This window comes from Pseudophryne corroboree, chromosome 6, assembly GCF_028390025.1.
Source record: "Pseudophryne corroboree isolate aPseCor3 chromosome 6, aPseCor3.hap2, whole genome shotgun sequence".
Taxonomy (NCBI): Eukaryota; Metazoa; Chordata; class Amphibia; order Anura; family Myobatrachidae; genus Pseudophryne; species Pseudophryne corroboree.
In genome coordinates, this window is record NC_086449.1 from 792,963,202 (window position 1) to 792,988,787 (window position 25,586).

The 25,586-nt window shown below is 47.1% G+C and overlaps 1 protein-coding gene across 1 annotated transcript in view; it reads right to left on the reverse strand.

Annotated features, from left to right (window-relative positions):
* AMN1 (antagonist of mitotic exit network 1 homolog) overlaps positions 1-25,586 on the reverse strand; it is a 241,834-nt gene that overhangs the window by 32,735 nt on the left and 183,513 nt on the right. The window contains exon 5 of the mRNA XM_063928860.1: positions 14,363-14,419. Coding sequence (XP_063784930.1) covers positions 14,363-14,419 — 57 coding nt within the window. The remainder of the gene's footprint in view (positions 1-14,362; positions 14,420-25,586) is intronic.

The following is a 25,586-nucleotide window of genomic DNA, read 5'->3' on the forward strand; positions in this document are numbered from 1 at the left end:
TGTTCAAATGGAAAATTTTAATATGGGCTTTTGTAAGACAAAGCCGCCCATTCGGACAATCGCCTGGCCGAGGCCAGGGCTAACAACATGGTCACTTCCCATGTGAGATATTTGTCAACCGCATGGTCACTTTCCATGTGAGATATTTCAAATCCACAGATTTGAGCGGTTCAAACCAATATGATTTTAAGAAATCCCAACACTATGTTGAGATCTCACGGTGCCCCTAGGGGCACAAAAAAGCTGTATATGCAATACATCCTTTACAATCTGGACTTCAGGAACTGAAGTCAATTCTTTCTGGAAGAAAATCTACAGGGCCGAAATTTAAATGTTAATGAACCCCAATTTGAGGTCCAAAACACTCCTGTTTTCAGGAAGTGTAGAAATCGACCTAGTTGAATTTCCGTCGTGGAGCCTTCCTGGCCTCACCCACGCAACATATTTTCACCACATGTGGTGATGACGTTGTGCGGTCACCTCCTTCCTGGCTTTGACCAGGGTAGGTATGACCTCTTATGGAATGCCTTTTCCCCTCAGGATCCGGCATTCAACCGCCATGCCGTCAAACGCAGCCGCGGTAAGTCTTGGAATAGACATGGTACTTGCTGAATCAAGTCCCTTCTTAGCTCCCCAGGCCCTTAGTCCTCTGTGAGCATTTCTTGAAGTTCCGGGTACCAAGTCCCTCTTGGCCAATCCGGAGCCACTAGTATAGTTCATACTCCTCTATGTCTTATAATTCTCAATACCCTGGTTATGAGAAACAGAGGAGGGAACACATACACAGACTGGTACACCCACGGTGTTACCAGAACATCCACAGCTATCGCCTGAAGGTCTCATGACCTGGCGGAATACCTGTCCCGTTTTTTGTTCGGGCGGGACGCCATCATGTCCACCTTTGGTCTTTGCCAACGGTCCACAATCATGTTGAAAAACTTCCCTATGAAGTTTCCACTCTCCCGGGTGGAGGTCATGCCTGCTGAGGAAGTCTGCTTCCCAGTCGTCCACTCCCGGAAAGAACACTGCTGACAGTGCTATCACATGATTTTCCGCCTAGCGAAAAATCCTTGCAGTTTTCACTGCCCTCCTGCTTCTTGTGCCGCCCTTCTGTTTACGTGGGCGACTGCCGTGATGTTATCCCACTGGATCAATACCGGCTGACCTTGAAGCAGAGGTCTAGCTAAGTTTAGAGCATTATAAAATTGCTCTAAGCTTATTTATGCGGAGAGATTTCTCCAGACTTAATCACACTTCCCTGGAAATTTTTTCCCTGTGTGACTGTTCCCCAGCCTCTCAGGCTGGCCTCCGTGGTCACCGGCATCCAATCCTGAATGCCGAATCTGCGGCCCTCTAGAAGATGAGCACTCTGTAATCACCACAGGAGAGACACCCTTTTCCTTGGATATAGGGTTATCCGCTGATGCATCTGAGGATGCGATCCGGACCATTTGTCCAGCAGATCCCACTGAAGAGTTCTTGCGGGAAATCTGCCGAATGGAATTGCTTCGTAATAAGCCACCATTTTTACCAGGACTCTTGTGCAATGATGCACTGACACTTTTCCTGGTTTTAGGAGGATCCCGATTAGCTCGGATAACTCCCTGGTTTTCTCCACTGGGAGAAACACGTTTTTTTCTGGACTGTGTCCAGAATCTTCCCTAGGAACAGTAGACGTGTCGTCGGAAAAAGCTGCGATTTTGGAATATTTAGAATCCACTCGTGCTGTCGTAGAACTACTTAAGATAGTGCTACTCCGACCTCCAACTGTTCTCTGGACCTTGCCCTTATCAGGAAAGCGTCCATGTTTCTTTTAAGAAAAATCATCATTCCGGCCATTACCTTGGTAAAGACCCGGGGCGCCGTGGACAATCCAAACGGCAGCGTCTGAACTGATAGTGACAGTTCTGTACCAGGAACCTGAAGTACCCTTGGTGAGAAGGGCAAATTTGGACCTGTAGGTAAACGTCCCTGATATCCAGTGACATCATATCGTCCCCTTCTTCCTGGTTCGCTATCACTGCTCCGAGTGACTCCATCTTGATTTGAACGCTTGTATGTAAGTGTTCAAATATTTCAGATCTCACCGAGCCGGTTGGCTTCAGTACCACAATATAGTGTGGAATACTACCCCCTTCCTTGTTGTAAGAAGGGTACTTTGATTATCACCTGCTGGGAATACAGCCTGTGAATTGTGTGAGGGGGAGACGTCTCGAATTTCCAATGTACACCTGGGATATTACATGTAGGATCCCGGAGTTCCCTTGCGAGTGTTGCTGAAACTCTTGAGATGACCCCCTACCGCACCTGAGTCCGCTTGTACGGCCCCAGCGTTATGCTGCGGACTTGGCAGAAGCCGTGAGGAGCTTCTGTTCCTGGGAATGAGCTGCTTGCTGCAGTCTTCTTCCCTTTCCTCTCCCCCTGGGCAGATATGACTGGCCTTCGCCCGCCTGCCCGTATGGGGACGAAAGGACTGAGACTGAAAAGACTGTGTCCTTTTCTGCCAATATGTGACTCGGGGTAACAAAAGGTGGATTTTTCAGCTGTTGCCATGGCCACCAGGTCCAATGGACCGCCCCTTTATACGGCAATACTTCCATATGCCGTCTGGAATCTGCCTCACCTGACCACTGTCGTGTCTTCGTCTGGCAGATATGTACATCACATTTACTCTTGATGCCAGAATGCAAATATGCCTCTGCGCATCACACATATATAGAAATGCATCCTTAAAATGCTCTATAGACAATAAAATCCTGTCCCTGTCAAGGGTATCAAAATTTTCAGTCAGGAAATCCGACCAAGCCCCCTCAGCGCTGCACATCCAGGCTGAGGCGATTGCTGGTCGTAGTATAACACCAGTATGTGTGTATATACTGTTATGATATTTTCCAGCTTCCTATCAGCTGGCTCCTTGAGGGCGGCCGTATCTGGAAACGGTAACGCCATGTTTTTTATAAGCGTGTGAGCGCCTTGTCCACCCTAAGGTGTGTTTTCCAACTCGCCCTTACTACTGGCGGGAAAAAGGGTATACCGCCCATAACTTTCTGTCGGAGGAACCCCACGTATCATCACACACTTCATTTAATTTATCTGATTCAGGCAAACTACAAGTAGTTTATTCCCACCCTACAAAATACCCTTATTTGTGGTACTTGTGGTATCAGAAATACGTAACACCTCCTTCATTGCCCTTAACATGTAACTTGTGGCCCTAAAGGAAAAATACGTTTGTTTCTTCACCGTCGACACTGGGGTCAGTGTCCGTGTCAGTGTCTGTCGACCGACTGAGGTAAATGGGCGTTTTTACAAGCCCCTGACGGTGTCTGAGACGCCTGGACCGATACTAATTTGTCCGCCGGCTGTCTCATGTCGTCAACCGGCTTGCAGCGTGTTGACATTATCACGTAATTCCATAAGTAAGCCATCCATTCTGGTGTCGACTCCCTAGAGAGTGACATCACCATTACAGGCAATTTTCTCCGTCTCCTCACCAACATTTTCCTCATACATGTCGACACACACGTACCGACCTACAGCACACACATACAGGGAATGCGCTGATAGAGGACAGGACCCACTAGCCCTTTGGGGAGACAGAGGGAGAGTTTGCCAGCACACACCAAAAGCGCCATAATGTATATAACAACCCTAGAAGGTGTTGTTTCTATATATGGGCTCTTAATATATAATTATATCGCCAATTTATGCCCCCCTTCTCTTTAACCCTGTTTCTGTAGTGCAGGGGAGAGTGGGAGCCTTCCTCACCAGCAGAGCTGGTCAGGAAAATGGCGCTGAGTGCTGAGGAGAATAAGCTCCGCCCCTTTCACGGCGGGCTTTTCTCCCGGTTATTAGGAAAACTGGCCTGGGTTAAATACATACATATAGCCTTAATGGCTATATGTGATGTATTTATTTGCCTCTAAGGTAATCTATATTGCTGCCCAGGGCGCCCCCAGCAGCGCCCTGCACCCTCCGTGACCGAGATCAGTGAGCCGTGTAGCAACAATGGCGCACAGCTGCAGTGCTGTGCGCTACCTTCATGAAGACTGAGGAGTCTTCTGCCGCCTGTTTCCGGACCTCCGTTCTGCCGTTCTTCAGCGTCTGTAAGGGGGATCGGCGGCGCGGCTCCGGGACGAACCCCAGGCTGACCTGTGTTCCGACTCCCTCTGGAGCTCAGTGTCCAGTAGCCTAAAACTTCAATCCTCCTGCACGCAGGTGAGTTGCAAGTCTCTCCCCTAAGTCCCTCGTTGCAGTGATCCTGTCGCCAGCAGGAATCACTGATTAGAAACCTAAAAAAAAACTTTTCTAAACAGCTCTTTAAGAGAGCCACCTAGATTGCACCCTCTCGGACGGGCACAAAAACCTAACTGAGGCTTGGGGGAGGGTCATAGGGGGAGGAGCCAGTACACACCATGTGACCTAAAAGCTTTTTTAGATGTGCCCTGTCTCCTGCGGAGCCCGCTATTCCCCATGGTCCTGACGGAGTCCCCAGCATCCACTAGGACGTTAGAGAAAGGTTATTATCTTTACGACGGGCTTGGGTGGGATGGGCTTACCATGCCTCTCATTCCTCATTCTCCAGGGGTGTGTCGGTTCGGATTAAAAAATCGGTGCAATTTGAGTTAATATCGATCAAAACTGACCCGTATGGAAGATTTGTATTCCTGGAATGCAAACTGAGTTCCCAGCCTATTACATTTTAGCGGTGTATGTCCCCCCTCCTTTTTCATATGCTGTGTTGCAGCAAGCTGCCTCTCCTACCACCCCGGTGATATGTCTGGGCGATTTTAATAATATACTAGATTTGTCTTTGGATAGATGGCATTCCCCGAATGCTGCGGTGGTGGGTAGTGGTTCTACCAAGTTTGCTGATTTCTTGGATAGCTTGCAGTGGGTAGATGTGTGGAGGCTTCGGCACCCTGCGGCCCGTCAGTTCTCCTGTTTCTCCAGCACATATGGCTCCTTTTCCAGAGTCGACCTGATACTGGTGTCCCCCGCCCTCGTCCCTGTGATCACCGACGTCCACTACGAGGCCCGAGGGGTCTCTGACCACTCCCCTCTGTTGATGACTCTTGCTGTGGAAAGTCAGAGGGGGCACTCTTATTGGAAGCTGCACCCTTCTTGGCTGACTCAGCTGGGTGACTGCAGTGACCTGGAGACTCAGTGGGGGGGTTACTTTAACGACAATACAGGGTCTGCCCCGGGGACGATGGTTTGGGATTCATTCAAGGCGTTTTTGAGGGGTTCATATATTGGACGCATAGCAGCTCATAAAATATCCTCTAGGGAGAGGGAACAGGCCCTTGAAAGTGACGCCAGAGATCTGGAATCCCAATATTTGCTGGATGGTACCCCCACGACGAAGGCACGCTGGCTGGTGGCTCAGTCGGCTTGGTTGGCCCACCTGTCTGATAAAAACTCACGGTCCCTCCTCTTTAGGGCTACTAATATTTATATGCAGGCTGATAGGACAGGTGGCCTCCTGGCCCGTCTGATACATCATGATCGTCCTGGGACTACGATCACCCAAATGTCCGACAGTGATGGCTCCTTTGTTGACACCACGCCGGACATTGCGCAGTTATTCCGATCTTATTACTCTAAGGTTTATAGCTCACAGTTGACATGCTCTACTCTGGATCTCTCATATTATCTGGGGGGTATTCCGCTGCCCGCACTCTCCTCTGAGGCCCGTGAGGTACTGGAGGCGCCTCTGACGCTCGCGGAGGTGACTGCGGCTATTGGTGTGTCCCCTAATGGCAAGGCTCCGGGGTATGACGGAATTCCCTCCGAAGTATACAAAACTCATATTGATTTTTTCGGGCCCAGGCTCCATGCCTTATACTTAGATATATTTGCCAATAACGAACTTCCCCCCTCTATGTCAGAGGCAGTTATAATAGTGATTCCAAAGCCCGGTAGGGACCCTAGGTCTCCAGACTCCTATAGGCCGATATCTCTGATTCCCACTGATGCTAAGATCCTGGCAAAGATATTGGCAGTATGGCTTAACACAGTGATCACCTCCCTCATTCACCCGGACCAGACTGGCTTCATGCCAGGGAAGTCCACGTCTATTAACCTACGTAGACTGTATACCATTTTACAACTCCCACATGACTCCCCTTCTGACTCGGCTGTGGTTTCGCTGGACGCGGCCAAGGCCTTTGACAGCATTGAATGGGCTTATTTATGGGAGGTGATGTCTTGTATGGGCTTTGGGCCCAACTTTATCAGATGGACTAAATTACTGTATCAACATCCGAGTGTCAGGATCTTGGTGAATGGCTATGTATCCCCCTCCTTTCAATTGTCCCGTGGTACTAGGCAGGGCTGCCCCCTATCCCCCACACTGTTTGCCTTGGCCATCGAGCCCTTGGCCTGTTTGGTAAGATCGCACCCAGATATTGTGGGAATATGTACGGGCTCACGTGAGGGTAGAATAACTCTCTACGCCGACGACATGTTGTTGTTTTTGCAAGATTACACCAAGTCAATGCCCATTCTGCTGCGTGTGATTGAGAGCTTTGGTGCTCATTCGGGTCTTCAAATCAACTGGTCTAAATCATACATTATGCCAGTCATAGGCCCCCCTCCTACTGTTCCCAAAATCTCCCTGCCATTATGTTGGACAATACAATTTAAATACCTCGGAATCCAAATAACTAACGACCCTTCTGATTTTATCCCTCTGAACCTGGACCCGACCATGCAGCGGGTCATGTGCAAATCCAAAACTTGGTGTAAGCTTCCACTGACGGTGTCTGGCAGGGTTAATCTCATTAAAATGATCATACTGCCCAAACTTTTATATATTATTCTCCGGTCCCCTGTATATATCTATCCATTATTCTTTAGGAAACTGAATAGTGTTTTATCCTCACTGATTTGGGCTAACAAACGACCTAGGATACAGTTAAATACCCTCACCAGGCAGCGCTCTGATGGCGGCCTGGCTATGCCTAACTTTCAGATGTATTACTACGCTGCTCAGCTGACTCATATCAGTGTATGGGTGCAGGATTCTGGCGCTGATTCTTTACATTGTGAGTTTATTCGCTGCTATTTTCTTCACCTTTCTCCTATGCAAGTGCTGCTGAGTGGGAGCATAGCTCGGTTTCTTCCCCCTATTATTTTCCAGGCCTTAAAGATATGGCGGGCCCTGAGGGACCTCTTGGGGTACGACGACCTGGACCCAGATACCCCCCCTTTGGTACTCTGACTGGCTTCCTGAATTGCATGCGCTTGAGGGACGGGAGGTATGGGCCCCTAGATCTGTGGTTTCTATTTCCCAACTTTACCTAGATAGTGTACTCAAATCCTTTCAGCAACTGAAAGATGAGTTTGATTTACCCAACTCCTACTTTTTCAGATACCTTCAACTTCGTCATACCCTCCAGTCCCAATTTGCTGAGTCCCCCCCACGAATCCTCCCATTTCCCATCAAGACCTTTGTGGCTACATTGGGTCGAGCTAAGATGGTCTCTCTTGCGTATGGATATCTTCTTACCAAACTCCATACGGACCCTTTGACACGTCTCCGTGGAAAATGGGAGGAGGATATGGGTCTAATAACTGAGGAGGACTGGGCCCTTGCTCTGGAATATCCTGCTACAGTTACCAAGTCTCTCAGGTATCAACAAATTCAATTCTTCATTCTACATAGAACATATATGACTCCAGCTAGACTGGCCACTTTTGGGACTGGCGGATCTAGCTTCTGCCCTAAGTGCGGGGTGGAGGTGGGAACATTTTGGCATCTAGTGTGGGACTGCCCGAGGCTGCGGGTGTTCTGGTCGGGGGTCAGGTCGATTCTGGAGAGTACAGGAGTGACTGGCGGATTGCTTACCCCACAATTCTGTATTTTGGGGATGGGATGCTCTACTTCTGTGTCTGTTCCGGTGGGTCTATATGCTCGCAATGTATGTGCCTTGGCTAAGGTTTGCATTGCAAGGCTCTGGATGGCCCCTAGTGGCCCTTTAGTTTCTGCGCTCAAGACCCTAGTTAACGATACAATATCCAAGGAAAGATATATATATATGAAAAACGCATCAGCCAAATTTGAAAGAGTCTGGTCTCCATGGCTGGACTCTCCCCATTCCCACCTGGTCCATCAATCATAGTGGGCACTGAAGTGCTATTGTGTCACTGACTTAATGTTTAATGATGTACGTTTAGATGTTTGGCTGTTGAGCTCTGCGTGTTCGCCTAATTACATGCATGACTGATGAGGTCCTGAATCAGATGATTCCTCCTTACTGTGCTTCTTTCTATGTTTTTTTTATTTATTTTTTCTTTTTTATTTTTTTCTTGGTTAGTTTAAGGGCGAAAAACAAAAAGGTTAATGGGGATTTATATATTAGTTGCGGATCTTGCAAGTCCAAATGGTCCGAACAATTGTATGTCTTTGCTCATTTCCTCATGGACACAGCCTGTTACTCCACTGCTGTAAACTGATCTCATAAATGAGGATGTGATTTGTTTGATATATGTGATATGCCGTTGATATGCAATTTCTGTAACTTAATCTCCATACTATTGAATAAAAATTACTTTATTAAAAAAAAAAAACCTGTAAACTCCACTTAGCCTTTTAGAACAAGTATAAATATGTGTATGTAAGAAACAATAAAGCAGAACTCTTATTGACTACACCAGGCTCTGTGTGTGATCATTTGATTTCTCCAGCTAGCTGCACGGCCCTTAAAATTCTGTCCACAGGTGGTTCTGAATACAAAAGACAGGCTGTTGCTGGAGTCCTCTCAGAGAAGGCTGAGGCTAAAGGAGGTCTACCTCCAACAATACATTATCAGATTTTCACTCTAACCAGAAAGATTGGACAGGTAATCTTAAACTGGGTACACACTAGCCGATATGCAAACGATACGATGTTGCTCAGGATTTCCCTTGAACGATATTGTGCGTACACACCGAGAGATTTTACAAACACCCAAAGTATATACATGAGTCGTCCGACACTACCAAATTGTTGGGTTTCAATGTGTAACACATCGTTTGTCGTTGGTAGCGTACACACTGGACGATTTGCTCCTAGTCTTTAGCGTCGTTTTCGAAACTGAGCTGCATGTATCTATATAGCGCGTACACACTGGACAATAAAACAAAAATTGACGTAACAATGCCTCGTTATCGACAAATTTGTTTCAAATGTAATCTAGTGTGTACTGAGCTTTTTAGTGTGTATCTAGCGTTAGATGTGGGAGGTGGTGAATACAAAGTAAAATCTTAATTGCAGTTTAAAAACAAAGCTGTCCAGCATTTGTGGGCTACATACAAAAGTAGCCGGTATTTACCCTGCATACAAAAATAAATCAATCAATTCTTTTTGGACCCCTTGCCTGGGTTGTTCCAAATACAGTTACTTTTTTTTCTTTTTATCCCCATTTCAGAATTGGCCCCTAAGGCTCAATTATAAACTGCAATATGTATAATGGAACTGATCTCAATTGACCTTCGATGAAATTTAAATGAAGACGCAACGATTTGAGAAAAAAAAAGTCGACTTTGCTATCTTAATCTTGTGCACAGGAGAATTCTTCTTCTCCTCCTTTATCTACATGGTTCCACACATGATAGTCTGCTATCTAATGGGTCAAACCAGTACAACTTCTCCACAACTTCTTCCAACCAGAAATCGGGGTACCTGGCACAGGCGTCCGAAGAGGGGGCATGGATTTGTTGGAAATGCCACGATCATAAGCCACCCCTCCCACCCCACCATCACCACCCTTTATCATTACTGAGGGAGTTTGCCCAGTGCTCTGGGAGCTGCTGGCCACACCCCCAGTCCCTCTCTCCATGGAATAGACACTGTGCACATGCCCACTGCCTGTATTCACTGCTGATCTGCTAAGCAGAGAAGCGAGTGAGAGGGGGCCTCCCAACTGTCCTCCCCACTGCGGGACACTGCTTCCCTCTGGGAAAACAGCAGGACAGTGCCTGAAAAACGGATTGTCCCACTAAAATCAGGAAAGTTGAGAGGTATGCCATATATACGAACACGAGGATCCGGTCATAAATTACATCATTGCAAACGGTAAGGTTTCAGATACACAGGACAGGCTCCTATAGGTCAGGGGGTCGGGACCTTCCAAGAACACATTGGTTAACTGGTGGATAGAGTCGGTCTTTGTTGGAATCAGGATCCTCCTGCACAAGGCTTAGGGGCCATATACACGGGAGAGATGTGTGCTGAGCAATACGGGGGAAGATGGGGGGGGGGCACTCATTTCACCCAGCGGGTGAAGTGAACAACGTGCCAGATTGAGCCTGCAATCTAGCACCGGCGATAGCGATGCGCGGGGCTGCGCATCACTATCGCTGTGGGGGGGGGGGTACACACAGGTGATCTATTCTTAAAATCTAAGCAATCTAGTCAGATTGCTTAGATTTTAAGCATGGATCTCTCCTTAAGATTCTACAACCTGAGAGAGAAGGCTCGTCTGTATTTAAACATTAGTTCTAGAACATACAGAGACAATGGTCATTGTTACAATGTTGAATTTAGGATAAGAACAAGTGGAATTAGCACAGACACGGACAATGAGAACTGTTTACTAATCAATGCAATGTTACATTTAGAACAGTGAGGGCCAATAAACAATGACATTCCAAGATAATGTTGCATCTGGACAAAGACTCAGTAAATTAATATTGGTAAGACTTCAGTGTGTCTAATGTCTAAAGTTACTATTGCACTTGATGATTGCTACTGAACACTCATTGTCCTCAGACCTCTTTGATGAACCGAAGCCCCTCCATTCGCCATGCCCAAGCATTATCCTATTGTATAACAAGTCGATATGGGAATATGATGGAACAGGAACAGGCATACAACAAGCGATGTGGTTACACTTTGCCATTACGAAGCAACTACACACAACCGCGTCTGCAATCGCTAGTCCCCGAGAATTGCGATCGCATCACACACAGGGAAAAAACTATGGGGGTAATTCCAAGTTGATCGCAGCAGGACATTTTTTAGCAGTTGGGCAAAACCATGTGCAGTGCAGGGGAGACAGATATAACATGTGCAGAGAGAGTTAGATTTGGGTGGGGTGTGTTCAATCTACAATGTAAATTGCAGTGTAAAAATAAAGCAGCCAGTATTTACCCTGCACAGAAACAAAATAACCCACCCAAATCTAACTCTCTCTGCACGTTATATCTGCCCCCCCCGTGCAGTGCACATGGTTTTGCCCAACTGCTAACAAAATTCCTGCTGCGATCAACTTGGAATTACCCCCTATTTACAAGCAGATAAATCAGATTGGTTAATTTAACCAATATTTTACTGGGTTCCACATGGTAGATTGACAGGCAATATGTTGACACCATATGGTCGACAGGTACAAAAATTTTAGCATGTAAAAGGTCGACAGGTTCAAATGGTCGCCATGACAATGGTCTACACAAGTTTCTGTTTTCCAACATCATTTACCATCCATGTGGACTACGAATGGGAATAGTAACCAGTGCCGAGCGCAGCAGTAGTGGAATGAGGCACCTTGCCCGAAGTGGGGCGAGCGACGCGAACCTGCCAGAAAACTTGTGTTGACCATTTCCATGTCGGCATTTTCACTGTGTTGACCTTTTGTACCTATCTACCTTGTTCATGTTAACCTATTGACACATTGAGCCACACCCATTTTTATTTCTCTTTAACAATGTGTTTTCTGTCCTCCTCCATACAACCGGTACACATGAAATCATTATTAGCACCGTACCAAAGGTGAAGTAAACATCGATTTAAATATCTTCTTCAATAATTTGCAAATGATTATTTTTATCTTGAGCTTTGCACCTAGATTAAGCAAGAACAAAGTAAATTGCTAGAACGGCAGTTTGTGTCGGATTAATCACCGTGGACCTCACTCAGGGGCAGATGTATTTAGCCTGGAGAAGTGATAAAGAAGTGATAAGTGGAAGGTGATAACGCACCAGCTAATCAGCTCCTAACTCTCAGTTTTCAAATCCGTAATGATTGGCTGGTGCTTTATCACCTTCCACTTATCACATCTTTACCACTGCTTTATCACTTCTCCAGGCTTAATACATCTGCCCCTCAGTATGGATTGCAGGAGCGATCCTCAGCGCAGTTTCCCGATAATCGGGAAACTGCGCATGACAGGACCTAATCTGCGCATGTGCAGAACGGCTCCTGCAACTGCATCGCAGTATTGCCAACACCTCTGCCTGACTGACAGACAGAGGCATTCCGGAGGACGGACAGAGGCGACCGGCACTGCCGGGTGTGGTGAGGCCAGGAACTGCGTCACCAGATGCCGTTTCCTTAGCGTCGCAAGACACCCTTACTCAGCTTGCCGTTGCAGATGACCATCGCAACAGATGGTCGTGATGTTTGATCCCAGACTGCGACTCCGGTTGCAGTGCTGCAATCGCAAATGCAGCAATGTGGTGTGTAACACCTCCTACTGTATTTGCATTGGTAAGATCGCATTTGCAAAGCTGCTGCATGCAGCTCTGCAAATGCGATCCATACTGAATGAGGGCCTGTGGGTAATGATCACAATGGACTCACCTTGGACTTGCCCCAGCAATCTAATCCTCGTTACAAACACTGAAAACGTGTCACTCTCAGTAAACTGAATATCTACAACGCGTTTATTTATTTGTTTGTTTTGCCGCAATCAGAGACCACTTTAACTGTGCAGTGAATACGCTGACAGATGCTGTATTAATGGACTTTGCTGCAGGGAATTCACAGGTCACAGCTTCTGGTTCAGTCCTACCAGGCAGCAGGTGACACTTATACCAGCTCTTATGTCAGCCCACCGGGTGCACCTTGCTGGGTTTGAGAGTATGGTTGTGGAATTTTTTTTTGTGCAAAAAAGGAACATGAAATTTTGCTGATTGGACCAAGGAACATTTGCCAAGCCATGGCAAGAGGGATACAGGAGGAAGAAATGGGAATAGAAATTAATATACTGTAATAAATTATACACCAACTTGTAATCAGGGCTTCAGAAAATATGAGACTAGACCACAGGTTCTCATACTCTGTCCTCAGGACCCCACACGGTTCATGTTTTGCAGGTCACCTGTAGATTTTTAAAATGTGACAGTTGGTGATACACAGTGCAGCTGCTGGGTGACATGGAAAACGTGAATCGTGTGGGGTCCTGAGGACCGAGTTTGAGAACCACTGGACTAGAGGAATATCCTTAATCAGCAGACATAGGCAGCACAAGGCTTGCCCAGCTCCTAGAGTTGAGCTAACTTTAGTTTCATAAACCGAGAGAAATTAGGGGAGAAGCATGGTGAGACAGTCAAGCGGTCCAGATGACCTCCGAATGGTTTGCTTCACTGTCTATGATGATATATAGAGGTTTTGTTTTCTTACTTTTCCATTACTTTTTTTTTTTACTTGAGGGATTTGAGGGGGGGGGGGGGGGGGGGGGGGGGAGAGGTCTCTCCAGCATCCTGTTCTCAAGCTGACTCATGCGCTTGCTTAGGAGGTATGGCCAACAAAATCAGAAGACGGTAAATGGCAGACAATAAGCTTCTAGCAGGGAAGCGGAGCCAGCATAGAGGTTTGGTATTTAATAACCAAGTGGTAAAAGTTATGGATTTGAAAATATTGGAATTGTTTATGTTATGGGAGATGACAGCAATCTCTAAAACCTGCAAAGGAGGAGAATCCCCTAAGTGGAGATAGAGCCGCCTTTAATCCTGGGGAGAAATGTAGTACGATCTATTCCAAGGGGATATTCTAAATTGGAGCAAGCCAACAAAGGGTGGATAGCAGCGGAAAGGACTGAGTAGCTCGGTCCCACATGTTGCAGAAGAAAGCAGTTGTGGGAAAGTTTTAATAGTCACTACATCTACGGGAAAGGGGAATCCCCAGAAGAGAGGAAGGTCATTTCACTAGCTCACACACTATCTTCACACAGACTCTAGAAAATGGGTTAGGAGGCAAAGGGTTAATGGACTTTGTCCTGGAGAACCCACACGTTGTGGCTTCCAGACTGGTCTTGCAAAGCAACAGGATCACACAAACGGGTAGAGAAGATTCAAAATCAATTACAAACCAGAGTCATGAACTAGATGGGTCAGTACTATTTAGACACATTGCAAAGCACAGAAAAGCCTGGTCTGCGCCTGAACGAGCGCGCACTGCTAAGGGTACCTTAGCGGTATCATCAACAACGTCAACTATCATTCAAGTACTTGCAGCTATACTGAGTAGGTGACTCTGACCGTGGGAGCTCACAATCCGCACAGGGCATGGGCGCTCTATGGCTTGCCAGAACAAAAACGGACTTATTGTGCTGTATAACAGACATAACAAAATAAAAAGATAGTTCTGTGCACGTACCTTCAGGTTCTTTGAGCATCTGCCAGCTGCTAGCGCGATAACGCCATAATCCGTGACCTGCAGACAGGACAAAGCACATTGCAGGTCATAGAGTAACAGCAGTCTGGGAGAGGAAGATAAGAGTGGTAACAGCACTCGGACAGTTATGAAACTTTGCGGTGTCCTGCTGTTGCACAAAAAGCTGGGAACTCAAGCAAAGTGCTATAATGGAAAACCCACAAATCAGAGATGTAACGCAATGCTACATTCTTCATCTAGAGATTGCGAATAATAAAGCCTAAGTGACAAATTATTGGGATCTCAATTTATTCCAGCATTAGAGATAACACACAGTGAAGGTAACTCTTCATGAAGAACGATAGTACCTAATGAATAGATAGGGGTACCATTTACTTAGCTAAGCTGCATCTTATTTTACAGTAGGGTCACTCATGAGTAGGACCATGGCCGTAACTAGGAGGGGGCTAAGGGGGCATGCGCCCCAGGTGCAGAATCTGAGAGGGCGCAGAGAAGGGTACTCTGCCTCCCCTCCTTCCTCTCAGCTCTAAGGAGCTACCCTCTGCCGGGTCCAAGAACCCTGAAAGCAGGTACCCGCTGCCCTTCACCACCAATGAACTCCCCCCTCCCCGGCAATTAGAACGCTATTGATCGGGGCAGGAGCGGTGACCAAGGACTCTCTAGCTGCCCCCTTTTATTTCCCAAGCACTGGTCCATGGCTGTTCACACACTCCTGCGCCTGTGTAAGCCCCGAGGTCTGTTCCCCAGTGCCTTCCCCTTCCCACACGCAGCTCCACCAGAGTAGAACAGGACCCTACCTACTGCCAGGTCCCAGAACCCTCGCTGCAGGGCCCCGCTCCCCAGTACCACCAATGTGGACTGCTGGGAAACCAACCCCCCCTGGCAACTAGAACACTTATGAATGGGGCAGGGGTGACCATTCACACACTCCTGTGCCTGTGTAAACCATGTCTCCCCCTGGCCCTGTTCCTCAGGGCCTCCCCATTCCTGCACAGCAGCTCCACCAGAGGAGGACAGGGCAAGAGGAATCAGCAGCAGCTGATAATTAGTCTGGGCACTGAGGTGAGGTCTCTATACACCAGGACAGCTGCTGCCTCCCAAAGTCTGGTAATAGGTTCCAAATTGCATGCAGGGTTTTGTAAGTCAGATTGCCAGTTGGAATTCTCCCACCCACTATGTGTGATACAGTGATTGCATGGCTTATATCAGGTATATAACACCAGCCAGTCCTAGGGACTCCTCTCTGCAGCCCGGATTGTATGTCCTCCCTCCCCATAAAGTTGGTACTTCTCCTCTTTAATTGGTCCTAGGTCCTGACTGGCATACTGGGCTTTGTAGTCCTACAGCAGTTGGCCAGTCAGAGTCCCCCACAATACTGTATCAGATGTGCATGTTCGTTTTTTTTTGTGTTACTATCCATTTTCCTTGAGAATGTCTTTAAAATGTCTTTAAAACAGAAAGCATTTTGTTGTGGATGCATTGCGTATTGCTATCGAGCCTGCTTTCAATCAAAGCTATATAATGCCTAGTTGGGTTTGGCTCACAAGCGGTTACCCTCTGCGAGTAGCGTGCATTTAACTGCAAAGTAATGGTGTGCCGTGCATATATGCTAGTGTAGGGAATTGCAGAGAATTGGGGACCCTTGATGACGGGCTGCAAGTTTAAATGTATTGATCAAAATATTTACAAAATCCCCATTTTTTTTTATTTGTTACACACACACACACACACACACACACACACACACACAATTGCAGTATATAGACATAGCAAATTACTTTCTCTTTTGTATACATATATGGCATTAATACTGTCACGCAGCTGATCGCATGTACAGTATGTTTTAAAAACCATACCCAGGAATATTTTTTTTTTTATTAATTTCAAACAATTGATGATAGTGTTATTAATGCAAAAAAAAAAAGTTTAGAAGTACTTTCCATCAGCAATACAGGACTGTATAAATTTGCCCTTGTAAAGAATTCCCCCCCCCCCCTAAACGTAACATATTATTTTACTGCACAGAGACGGTTATTTAATAGAAAGTGCATCATTTTAAAATAGTCTAAATGCGAAGACAAAATAATCAGCAAAAACTCCAGTGTTGTCAGCTGCACACTGCCTTTCATTTTACACCTTCTCTAGATTTTCCACTGCGCACGTCGTCGCCCGGCGCAACGACGCTGACAAAGAAGAAAACGGTCGCAGCGGCGACCGCAAGAAGATGGACGGCAAGAGGGCGTTCCGGGGCGTCAACTTACCGTTTGCTGCCGTTTTCGGGGAGTGATAAGTAAAACGCAGGCGTGTCCAGGCGAACGGAGGGCGGAGGTGTGACGTCAAAGCCGTGCCCCATCATTGCTGGATCCGTCGCACAGGGTAAGTATGTCCAGGGCTGGTCTTGTTAGGAGTTAAGCTTTTTTAGCATAGCAGGGCTGCACAAGCGATTGCAGCCCTGCTATGCTAAAATACACTCCCCCATAGGTGGAGATTAGTTGATTGCACCAGCAGCAAAAAGTTGCTTGGTGCGATCAACTCGGAATGAGGACCTGAGTCCTCTAGTGCTCAGACTCTACAGCACTCCCGGCAGAGAAGAGGGGGCCCGAACGGAGGAGGGAGGGTTAGGGGGGGTAGTGTAAGCATACTCTGGATTCGGAACATTGGGATGACGGTGTCTGTCTTATGAACGGCAGGATCCCATCTGCCGGAATTACGTATCACACCCGTGTAGAAGCAGCATTAAAAAAAGCAACACATGTTATACAGAATATACATATGCCGCTATTAGAGCCAATAACTGGATGTTTTCCATGTTATTTGGCAGCTCTGATTTAGCAATATGAAAAACAAGACTATATATGGTAATAGGGTTAATTGAGGCAAACATGTTTACTAAAAATGAAGTTACTATTGTATTGCCAAAAGTAAGATGTATTTGGGAGGAGTGAGCTTGGAAAGTATACAATACTGTCTGTCCAAAAACATACTGTTACTTTCATTTTAACCCTCTGTGTGCTGCGTATTCACCTTGACAAAGGGGCTACGGGCCCCGAAACGTCGGCACATGTGTAATACAAGATTATTTGCACTAAAGCCCCAGGCTGCCGCTGTCTGTTTTGATTATATATATATATATATATATATCTTTTGCTGTATACTCGGCACTCACTCTGACAGGCTAGTAGATGCTGCGGTGCCCTCCTGGAGGCGAAGACCTCTGTACAAGCATATGGAAGAAAGGCGGCACTCAAACAGACTTGTATTGCGGTTTATATTTTTTATTTTATATTAAGCAATAGATTTGAACGTATGAGGTAAATTTTTAGATGATTTAGGAAATATAGGGGCATATTCAATTTAGCGCGGATTGAATAGCGGCAGGAATTAACACACTTTGAGCGGTATTCAATTGTTTAAAAAGTCAGTTGGGAGTCTGTTTTTTCCTATCTAATAGACAGACACCCAACCGACTTTTCAAACATTTGAATTCCCCCCTTTATGTGAGGTGAACCCCCTACATCTCATAATAGGCCACGGGTCTGCAAATGCAATAGAGGGTGTTTTTTCCTTCCACGCAATTATGAAAGTGTGCATGAATCATATACATACATACATATATATCATAGAAAATTTGGTAACGGTTGTATATACAGTATATATATTATATGTCTGATCAGAAGTAGTCTGGATAAGGTTAGGCCATAAATGAGAATAGGTATGTGACTTAGGGGTATATTTACTAACCCTTGGATGGAGATAAAGTGGACGAAGATAAAGTACCAGCCAATCAGCTCCTAACGGCCATGTTACAGGCTGTGTTTGAAAAAATAAGAATTTACTTACCGATAATTCTATTTCTCGTAGTCCGTAGTGGATGCTGGGGACTCCGTCAGGACCATGGGGATTAGCGGCTCCGCAGGAGACAGGGCACAAAAGTAAAAGCTTTAGGACTAGGTGGTGTGCACTGGCTCCTCCCCCTATGACCCTCCTCCAAGCCTCAGTTAGGATACTGTGCCCGGACGAGCGTACACAATAAGGAAAGATTTTGAATCCCGGGTAAGACTCATACCAGCCACACCAATCACACCGTATAACCTGTGATCTGAACCCAGTTAACAGCATGATAACAGAGGAGCCTCTGAAAAGATGGCTCACAACAATAATAACCCGATTTTTGTAACAATAACTATGTACAAGTATTGCAGACAATCCGCACTTGGGATGGGCGCCCAGCATCCACTACGGACTACGAGAAATAGAATTATCGGTAAGTAAATTCTTATTTTCTCTGACGTCCTAAGTGGATGCTGGGGACTCCGTCAGGACCATGGGGATTATACCAAAGCTCCCAAACGGGCGGGAGAGTGCAGATGACTCTGCAGCACCGAATGAGAGAACTCCAGGTCCTCCTCAGTCAGGGTGTGCCCCTGACCAAGTATCAGCTCGGCAAAGTTGTAAAGCCGAGACCCCTCGGGCAGCCGCCCAAGATGAGCCCACCTTCCTTGTGGAATGGGCATTTACATATTTTGGCTGTGGCAGGCCTGCCACAGAATGTGCAAGCTGAATTGTACTACACATCCAACTAGCAATCGTCTGCTTAGAAGCAGGAGCACCCAGTTTGTTGGGTGCATACAGGATAACAGCAAGTCAGTTTTCCTGACTCCAGCCGTCCTGGAAACTATATTTTCAGGGCCCTGACAACATCTAGCAACTTGGAGTCCTCCAAGTCCCTAGTAGCCGCAGGTACCACAATAAGCTGGTTCGGGTGAAACACTGACACCACCTTAGGGAGAAACTGGGGATGAGTCCGCAGCTCTGCCCTGTCCGAATGGACAATCAGATATGGGCTTTTTTGAGACAAACGCCGCCAATTCTGACACTCGCCTGGCCGAGACCAGGGCCAACAGCATGGTCACTTTCCCTGTGAGATATTTCAAATCCACAGATTTGAGCGGTTTAAACCAATGTGATTTTAGGAATCCCAGAACTACGTTGAGATCCCACAGTGCCACTGGAGGCACAAAAGGGGGTTGTATATGCAGTACTCCCTTGACAAACTTCTGGACTTCAGGAACTGAAGCCAATTCTTTCTGGAAGAAAATCGACAGGGCCGAAATTTGAACCTTAATGGACCCCAATTCGAGGCCCATAGACACTCCTGTTTGCAGGAAATGCAGGAAACGACCGAGTTGAAATTTCTTCATGGGGCCTTCCTGGCCTCACACCACGCAACATATTTTCGCCACATGTGGTGATAATGTTGTGCGGTCACCTCCTTCCTGGCTTTGACCAGGGTAGGAATGACCTCTTCCGGAATGCCTTTTTCCCTTAGGATCCGGCGTTCAACCGCCATGCCGTCAAACGCAGCCGCGGTAAGTCTTGGAACAGACATGGTACTTGCTGAAGCAAGTCCCTTCTTAGCGGCAGAGGCCATGAGTCCTCTGTGAGCATCTCTTGAAGTTCCGGGTACCAAGTCCTTCTTGGCCAATCCGGAGCCACGAGTATAGTTCTTACTCCTCTACGTCTTATAATTCTCAATACCTTGGGTATGAGAAGCAGAGGAGGGAAGACATACACCGACTGGTACACCCACGGTGTTACCAGAACGTCCACAGCTATTGCCTGAGGGTCTTTTGACCTGGCGCAATACTTGTCCAGTTTTTTGTTCAGGCGGGACGCCATCATGTCCACCTTTGGTCTTTTCCAACGGTTCACAATCATGTGGAAGACTTCCCGATGAAGTCCCCACTCTCCCGGGTGGAGGTTGTGCCTGCTGAGGAAGTCTGCTTCCCAGTTGTCCACTCCCGGAATGAACACTGCTGACAGTGCTATCACATGATTTTCCGCCCAGCGAAAAATCCTTGCAGTTTCTGCCATTGCCCTCCTGCTTCTTGTGCCGCCCTGTCTGTTTACGTGGGCGACTGCCGTGATGTTGTCCCACTGGATCAATACCGGCTGACCTTGAAGCAGAGGTCTTGCTAAGCTTAGAGCATTGTAAATTGCCCTTAGCTCCAGTATATTTATGTGGAGAAAAATCTCCAGACTTGATCACACTCCCTGGAAATTTTTTTTTTTTTTTCCCTGTGTGACTGCTCCCCAGCCTCTCAGGCTGGCCTCCGTGGTCACCAGCATCCAATCCTGAATGCCGAATCTGCGGCCCTCTAGAAGATGAGCACTCTGTAACCACCACAGGAGAGACACCCTTGTCCTTGGAGATAGGGTTATCCGCTGATGCATCTGAAAATGCGATCCGGACCATTTGTCCAGCAGATCCCACTGAAAAGTTCTTGCGTGGAATCTGCCGAATGGAATCGCTTCGTAATAAGCCACCATTTTTCCCAGGACTCTTGTGCAATGATGCACTGACACTTTTCCTGGTTTTAGGAGGTTCCTGACTAGCTCGGATAACTCCCTGGCTTTCTCCTCCGGGAGAAACACCTTTTTCTGGACTGTGTCCAGAACCATCCCTAGGAACAGCAGACGTGTCGTCGGAAACGGCTGCGATTTTGGATATTTAGAATCCACCCGTGCTGTCGTAGAACTACTTGAGATAGTGCTACTCCGACTTCCAACTGTTCTCTGGACCTTGCCCTTATCAGGAGATCGTCCAAGTAAGGGATAATTAAGACGCCTTTTCTTTGAAGAAGAATCATCATTTCGGCCATTACTTTGGTAAAGACCCGGGGTGCCGTGGACAATCCAAACGGCAGCGTCTGAAACTGATAGTGACAGTTCCGTACCACGAACCTGAGGTACCCTTGGTGAGAAGGGCAATTTGGGACATGGAGGTCAGCATCCTTGATGTCCAGGGACACCATATAGTCCCCTTCTTCCTGGTTCGCTATCACTGCTCTGAGTGACTCCATCTTGATTTGAACCTTGGTATGTAAGTGTTCAAAGATTTCCCATTTAGAATAGGTCTCACCGAGCCGTCTGGCTTCAGTACCACAATATAGTGTGGAATAATACCCCTTTCCTTGTTGTAGGAGGGGTACTTTGATTATCACCTGCTGGGAATACAGCTTGTGAATTGTTTCCAATACTGCCTCCCTGTCGGAGGAAGACGTTGGTAAAGCAGACATCAGGAGCCTGCGAGGGGGAGACGTCTCGAATTTCCAGTCTGTACCCCTGGGATACTACTTGTAGGATCCAGGGGTCCACTTGCGAGTGAGCCCACTACGCGCTGAAACTCTTGAGACGACCCCCCACCGCACTTGAGTCCGCTTGTACGGCCCCAGCGTCATGCTGAGGACTTGGCAGAAGCTGTGGAGGGCTTCTGTTCCTGGGAATGGGCTGCCTGCTGCAGTCTTCTTCCCTTTCCTCTATCCCTGGGCAGATATGACTGGCCTTTTGCCCGCTTGCCCTTATGGGGACGAAAGGACTGAGGCTGAAAAGACGGTGTCTTTTTCTGCTGAGATGTGATTTGGGGTAAAAAAGGTGGATTTTCCAGCTGTTGCCGAGGCCACCAGGTCCGATGGACCGACCCCAAATAACTCCTCCCCTTTATACGGCAATACTTCCATGTGCCGTTTGGAATCTGCATCACCTGACCACTGTCGTGTCCATAAACATCTTCTGGCAGATATGGACATCGCACTTACTCTTGATGCCAGAGTGCAAATATCCCTCTGTGCATCTCGCATATATAGAAATGCATCCTTTAAATGCTCTATAGTCAATAAAATACTGTCCCTGTCAAGGGTATCAATATTTTCAGTCAGGGAATCCGACCAAGCCACCCCAGCGCTGCACATCCAGGCTGAGGCGATCGCTGGTCGCAGTATAACACCAGTATGTGTGTATATACCTTTTTAGGATATTTTCCAGCCTCTCAGCTGGCTCCTTGAGGGCGGCCCTATCTGGAGACGGTACCGCCACTTGTTTTGATAAGCGTGTGAGCGCCTTATCCACCCTAAAGGGTGTTTCCCAACGCGCCCTAACTTCTGGCGGGAAAGGGTATACCGCCAATAATTTTCTATCGGGGGAAACCCACGCATCATCACACACTTCATTTAATTTATCTGATTCAGGAAAAACTACAGGTAGTTTTTTCACACCCCACATAATACCCTTCTTGTGGTACTTGTAGTATCAGAAATATGTAACACCTCCTTCATTGCCCTTAACATGTAACGTGTGGCCCTAAAGGAAAATACGTTTGTTTCTTCACCGTCGACACTGGAGTCAGTGTCCGTGTCTGTGTCAACCGACTGAGGTAAATGAGCGTTTTACAGCCCCTGACGGTGTTTGAGACGTCTGGACAGGTACTAATTTGTTTGCCGGCCGTCTCATGTCGTCAACCGACCTTGCAGCGTGTTGACATTATCACGTAATTCCTTAAATAAGCCATCCATTCCGGTGTCGACTCCCTAGAGAGTGACATCACCATTTCAGGCAATTGCTCCGCCTCCTCACCAACATCGTCCTCATACATGTCGACACACACGTACCGACACACAGCACACACACAGGGAATGCTCTGATAGAGGACAGGAACCCACTAGCCCTTTGGGGAGACAGAGGGAGAGTTTGCCAGCACACACCAAAAACGCTATAATTATACAGGGACAACCTTTATATAAGTGTTTTTCCCTTATAGCATTTTAATATATATATACATATCGCCAAATAAGTGCCCCCCCTCTCTGTTTTAACCCTGTTTCTGTAGTGCAGTGCAGGGGAGAGCCTGGGAGCCTTCCCACCAGCATTTCTGTGAGGGAAAATGGCGCTGTGTGCTGAGGAGAATAGGCCCCGCCCCCTTTTCGGCGGGCTTCTTCTCCCGTTTTTCTAAGACCTGGCAGGGGTTAAATACATCCATATAGCCCCCAGGGGCTATATGTGATGTATTTTTAGCCAGAATAAGGTACTATCATTGCTGCCCAGGGCGCCCCCCCCCAGCGCCCTGCACCCTCAGTGACCGCTGCTATGAAGTGTGCTGACAACAATGGCGCACAGCTGCAGTGCTGTGCGCTACCTTATGAAGACTGAAGAGTCTTCTGCCGCCGTTTCTGGACCTTCACTTTTCGGCATCTGCAAGGGGGGTCGGCGGCGCGGCTCCGGGACGAACCCCAGGGTGAGACCTGTGTTCCGACTCCCTCTGGAGCTAATGGTGTCCAGTAGCCTAAGAAGCCAATCCATCCTGCACGCAGGTGAGTTCACTTCTCTCCCCTAAGTCCCTCGTAGCAGTGAGCCTGTTGCCAGCAGGACTCACTGAAAATAAAAAACCTAACAAACTTTTACTCTAAGCAGCTCTTTAGGAGAGCCACCTAGATTGCACCCTTCTCGGCCGGGCACAAAAATCTAACTGAGGCTTGGAGGAGGGTCATAGGGGGAGGAGCCAGTGCACACCACCTGATCCTAAAGATTTTACTTTTGTGCCCTGTCTCCTGCGGAGCCGCTAATCCCCATGGTCCTGACTGAGTCCCCAGCATCCACTTAGGACGTCAGAGAAATGACAGGTAGGATCTGATTGGCTGGTACTTTATCTCCATACAAGGCTTAGCAAATAGACCCCTTAGACCTCTGTTGGTCACTTGGGGTTATAGAGGTTAAACTGTACTCTGGAATTCACAGGTGTGGATACAGTTAGATTGGAATCAAGCTTCAGAATACCTCTGACAATCATAAAACTGGTTTGTCTATTGTCCAGTACAGGCCCAGCCAGGGATCATAAATGAGCTACTATGTAAAGAGATCACATCTATTGATAAAACATGGTCTGAACCACTCCAGGCAAATTTGGATGAAAGGACATTCTAAATTGTATAATACTCTCCGTGCTGGAGGCAGCGAGGGCTAGGTCGGGCATGGCACGTTTTATGACACCATGCCTGCTTGAGCAGAACAATCCAGCTTGGTTCAAGTTTGTTTTCTAACACCTTGGAATATAAATGGCAAACCTATAATTAGCTATTACATTGAAAGCACTATGAGAATAGACCAGCTAAATGGATAAGTTCTTTATTTATTACCAGTTATTTATATAGCGCACACATACTCTGTCACGCAGTCACATCAGTCTTTGCTTTACAATCCATGGGGGTTATTCAAGTTTGTTAGCAAAGCCCAAAAAAAATTGGGAAAAACCATGGGGGTAATTCCAAGTTGATCGCAGCAGGATTTTTGATAGCAATTGGGCAAAACCATGTGTACTGCAGGGGAGGCAGATATAACAGTGTAGAGAGAGTAAGCTTTGGGTGGGTTATTTTGTTTCTGTGCAGGGTAAATACTGGCTGCTTTATTTTTACACTGCAAATTAGATTGCAGATTAAACACACCCCACCCAAATCTATCTCTCTCTGCACATGTTATATCTGCCTCCCCTGCAGTGCACATGGTTTTGCCCAATTGCTAACAAAAATCCTGCTGCGATCAACTTGGAATTACCCCCCATGTGCACTGCAGGGGAGGCAGATGTAACATGTGCAGAGAGAGTTAGATTTAGGTGGGTTATATTCAGGGCCGGTGCTAGGGTGTTCGGCGCCCCCCTGCAAACTATAAAATTGCGCCCTCCCATATTCCGTTGGCGTGCGCCGGGAAAAGGGGTGTGGTCTCACAAGTAAGGGGCATGGCCACACAATAGTACCCCCATTTAAAATTACGCCACAATGTAGCACAATCTTATTAATCTTATACGTAATGCCCCACCCGTAGTAGTAGCGTCCTTATATGTAATGCACCCCAGTAGTAGTAGCACCCTTATACATAATGCACTCACAGTAGTAGTAGCATCCTTATACATAATGCCCCCAGTAGTAGTAGCATCCTTATACATAATGCCCCCCAGTAGTAGTAGCATCCTTATACATAATGCACCCAGAGTAGTAGTAGCATCCTTATACGTAGTGCACCCCTAGTAGTAGACGCGTCCTTATATACGTAATGCCCCCCCAGTAGTAGAAGCATCCTTATACGTAGTGCACCCCCAGTAGTAGAAGCGTCCTTGTACGTAATTCCCCCCTAGTAGTAGTAGCGTCCTTATACGTAATGCCCCCCCACAGTACTAGTAGCGTCCTTATACGTAATGCCCCCCCCAGTAGTAGCATCTTTACATGTAATGCCCCCCCGTAGTAGTAGCGTCCTTATGCATAATGCCCCCCCAGTAGTAGCATCCTTATACGTAATGCCCCCCCAGTAATAGTAGCGTCCTTATATATAATGCCCCCAAGTAGTAGTAGCGTTCTTATACGTAATGCCCCCCCCAGCAGTA